At 40.5% G+C, this 4,514-nt stretch overlaps 1 protein-coding gene across 1 annotated transcript; it reads right to left on the bottom strand.

Moving 5' to 3' along the window:
• Window positions 1-1,352: 1,352 nt before the first annotated feature.
• Window positions 1,353-3,961, bottom strand: LOC142228480 (uncharacterized). The gene has a single exon (XM_075298915.1). The coding sequence runs from the start codon at window positions 3,733-3,735 to the stop codon at window positions 1,558-1,560; it is 2,178 nt and encodes a 725-aa protein (XP_075155030.1). The 5' UTR covers window positions 3,736-3,961; the 3' UTR covers window positions 1,353-1,557.
• Window positions 3,962-4,514: the final 553 nt, after the last annotated feature.

The following is a 4,514-nucleotide window of genomic DNA, read 5'->3' as shown; positions in this document are numbered from 1 at the left end:
CATTGCACCACGGTGGCTCCCGTGTTACAAACGAAATGACAAACTTATTATACCCCCGTCACCATTCTATGGTGGTGGGTAAAAAAGAATTGTGTAAGACTACACTGAAAAAAATATTGACCTAATATGGAAGATTATGCAACTTAAATTTTAGGACTCGAAATTTACGCAATGCTAAGGACAAAATTCTTTAAAATAATGACATTTTAATTAAAAGAAAGTTTATAATCCTTGCTTCAAAAATTTTGTTCATTAAATTTAGAACACAAATCTTGAAATTTTGCGTCCCTCTGTTGAAGTTGTAGATCTTTGAAGTAAGGCAAATGTTCCTTAAAATAAAGAAAAACATTGTTATTTTAAAGAAATCGTCTTTAACTCAACTAAAATACTGAATTTTTAAACTTAAGATAAAGATGCTTCAAATATAGGCTAAGACTTATTTTAAGGATTTGCATCTTTGGTTTAAAGTTTTTTTTTTAGCATTAAGAAAACAGTTTTTACTTTGAAGTACTTGGCATAATTTGGATTTTGAAACTGGAATTTGTTTGTAAATGAATACCTTTATTAATATATCGCAAACAGAGAATAAAAATTCGATCAATGAGTTCTGTATCCAATTTTAATTTTATCGATCCTAGATTTAAAGCCAGGGAGGTCCCTAAAAAATTTCTTTATTTTAAAGAAGCCGCATATTTGGCTCGGAATCAATACCAAAATTCTTAAGGGAAGGTCAAAATCTTTGGAGCCAAGTAAACTTTTTTTTGAGTGTAGTCACTTATATAATCCCAAGTAATAATGGAAGTTGGGCTTTCTTCAAATTTGTTACATAAATATGAAGCTACGCTGGTAACCAGTAACGCGTTTTAACCCAACCTAAATGAATTTATAAAAATTGACGTATAAGCCTCATTGTATTTCGCTTTTACATTTTCTATAAAAATGTGGAAATTGAATGTGGAAATATCCCCAGAAAAATCTTCAAATCACGACTTTATCTCCAGCCAAATCCCCAGTTGCCCATAACTAAAAAAATATCCTAAACCACAAAAAAAAAATCCCCAGTTTGGGAAAAAATCCCCTAATCTGCCAACACTGGTTCACTGTCGGTTTGCCACGTAATGAGACAGGCCGTTGGGACACGCAAGTCTCTTGTCATTGAACTAAACGTAGTAACGAGCAGGAGGGAAGAGAGAAGTTAACCACCATCAAAATGGACTGAATAGCCTCAGTGAGCCTAAGTTATCTCCAACTAGACCAGATTGCAAAAATATGTGTGTAAAATTGTAAACCAGTGTATATTTCGGCTTTATGAGGAGACCACCATTCAGCAATTTAAATCAAATAAAACTCAGTTTACTTAAGTTTGCTGTGCAATTTTTATTTTATTTTATTTTATTTATTTTTTTGTTTTGCTTCTATATACAATAACTTAATCTAATTTTTTTTTAATTGTTTTTTTTTTTTTTAATTCTACTTTTTTAAGTTTTGTGTTTTTTTTTCTTTTTTTTTTAAATAAAAACAATTAAGATTGGTTAATATTTTGTAGTGCTCGTTTGTTTAAATATGACATTGACCATAACCGTGGGCAAATGGAGGGAATGCACCACGTTGGGGAAAGCTCATACCCCCACAACCAGGACGCTGCATCATCCAAGGACATCCACCAAGGCCTAATATTCCTGGTCGTTGTACCATCCATGGATGAGGTCCTCGTCTATGCATACCAGGGTGATTCATCATCCAAGGACAATGTGGTCTACGATGATGTCTGGGTGACTCGTCTTCTGAGCTGCTACTGCTACTGGAACTGCTCGAAGACGAAGAAGATGAAGAAGAAGAAGAGCTCATTGGTTTTTCATTGCATTTCATCATCCAGGGGCATCTTTTAAGACCCATCATACCAGGTCGATAATCCATCATAGCGGGACAATGCATCATACGAGGATGTTTCATCATCCAAGGACATGGTCTATGGGACATCATATCCGGACTTTGCATACCAGGATGATTCATACAAGGATTCCTACGCGAATTAGATCGGGAACGAGAGTGACGTTTGTGCTGACCATGATGTTTCTTCATATCACAATGGCGACCGCGAGAATGAGAGCGGCTAACATGACGTTTATGGTGACCATGATGTTTCCTCATTTCACAATGACGTCCACGAGAGTGCGAACGGGAAAGAGAGCGACTTGTTTGACGCTTGTGGTGACCATGATGTTTCTTCATATCCCAATGGCGTCCGCGAGAATGTGAGCGGCTAACATGACATTTATGGTGACCATGAGGTTTCTTCACTTCACAATGACGTCCACGAGATTGCGAACGGGAATGAGAGCGGCTGACATGACGTTTAGGGTGGCCATGATGCTTCTTCATTTCTTCCTGACGTCCACGAGAGTGCGAACGGGAATGGGAACGGCTGACATGACGTTTATGGTGGCCATGGTGTTTCTTCATCTCGCAATGTTGTCCACGAGAGTGGGATCGAGAACGAGAGCGACTTGTATGACGCTTGTGGTGGCCATGATGCTTTTTCACTTCACCATGACGCCCGCGAGAATGAGAACGGGAACGAGAGCGGCTAGCATGAAGTTTGTGGTGATGATGGTGTCTCTTCATCTCGCAATAGCGTCCACGAGAATGAGAACGGCTAGCATGACGTTTGTGGTGACGATGGTGTCTCTTCGTCTCGCAATGGCGTCCACGAGAATGTAAACGGGAACGAGAGCGGCTAGCATGCCGTTTGTGGTGGCCATGATGCTTCTTCACATCACAATGACGGCCACGAGAATGAGAACGCGAACGAGATCCACTGGCATGACGTTTATGGTGATGTTTTTCCACTTCACTTTGATGTCCGCGAGAATGAGAATGAGAACGGGAACGAGAGCGACTAGCATGACGCTTGTGGTGACCATGGTGTTTCTTCTTCTCACAATGGCGACCGCGAGAGTGAGAACGAGAACGCGAGCGGCTAGCATGACGCTTGTGGTGGCCATGGTGCTTTTTCCTTTCGCATTCACTTCCACGTGAATGGGAGCGAGATCTTGAACGACTATGGTGACGTCTATGATGGCCATGATGTTTCTTCATCTCACAATGGTGTCCACTCTTATGATCAAGGTGCTTTCCTTCATGCTTCATTTGAGCCATAGCAGGACAATAGAATTGACCGAAATCACACATAGCCTCGAAGTGTGCACCACGAGAATGGTGGTGGGAATGACCACGGGAACGACTACGAGAATGTTTTCTCTCTTGTCCCATACAACGAGTACGAGAATGACCACGAGATCGTGAGCGTTGTCTTCCACCATGATGGACTTTTTTACCTTTGCCAGCCTCAAGATCACTTTCGCTCGAGTTGGAACTGGAACTAGAACTGGAGCTAGTACCACTACTTGTACCACTGCTAGTTCCATCGCTAGTGCCATCACTAGAATTAGCTGAAGTGGAACGATGTCTTCGTTCATGTCTTTTATCCTTCTTACCTTCACTCTCCTTGCAGTACATTTCATCGGTCAATTCAGCCATGGCATCATGCAAAAGCTTTTGAGCCTTATAGGCCTTTTTCATGGCTTTCTTCACATATTTCTTAGTAATTTTCACTTCACTAGTGGAGGGCTGAGGTTCCTCCATATCACAAGCAGGCTCAAAATTTGAGCAGTCCACTACCACAGGCTCCTCATCGTCCATCAGAGGACGATCCTGATGTTCAATTGATGACATAGTCAACTCTTTCGACTTCACAAATTTATTCGTTCGTTTCTGTTTTTATTTCGTCACTATATTTATTTTGTTTATGGGAGTATGTGCTTGTTGTGAAATAATTTTATTCAAAACAAATTGGATTCGGTACTTTTTTCAACTGCAATTTCGTTATCTTTTTTTTCTGTTGGCTTTGCTACGATGTCTCCATGAACAAGTTCACTTGACTGCTGGTATTGGTGTGCCGGCATTTGCTTTTTATACCAAAACACCGGTCAGCAATGAATGTGAGTTGTTGTTCTGTGAGTTGATCCACTCCAGAACTTTCGTTTTCTCTGCCCGGCACCGCTGATATGCTTGGTTTGTTTGGGAAACGTTTATAAACGTTTATATGAATGTGAGAGAGATTATAGGGATGCCAGTTGAGAAATGACACAGGTAACGATCATAAAGGGTGATTCTTTTGAGGTTAGGATTTTCATGCATTAGTATTTGACAGATCACGTGGGATTTCAGACATGGTGTCAAAGAGAAAGATGCTCAGTATGCTTTGACATTTCATCATGAATAGCCGAACGATCTGCCACAACGTCGAATTTTCAGTGAATGGGCCCTAGAAAAGTTGGCAGAAAATCCGCTTTTTTATCGACAAATTTTGTTCAGCGATGAGGCTCATTTCTGGTTGAATGGCTACGTAAATAAGCAAAATTGCCGCATTTGGAGTGAAGAGCAACCAGAAGCCGTTCAATAACTGCCCATGCATCCCGAAAAATGCACTGTTTGGTGTGGTTTGTACGCTG

Source organism: Haematobia irritans, chromosome 3 (genome assembly GCF_050003625.1).
Source record: "Haematobia irritans isolate KBUSLIRL chromosome 3, ASM5000362v1, whole genome shotgun sequence".
Classification (NCBI taxonomy): Eukaryota; Metazoa; Arthropoda; class Insecta; order Diptera; family Muscidae; genus Haematobia; species Haematobia irritans.
Note: the sequence above shows the minus strand (reverse complement) of the source record. Positions and strands in the feature narration are given on the sequence as shown.

Coding starts and splice junctions, on each gene's coding strand:
- LOC142228480 (XM_075298915.1), bottom strand. CDS start 3,735: ATGTCATCAATTGAACATCAGGATCGTCCTCTGATGGACGATGAGGAG.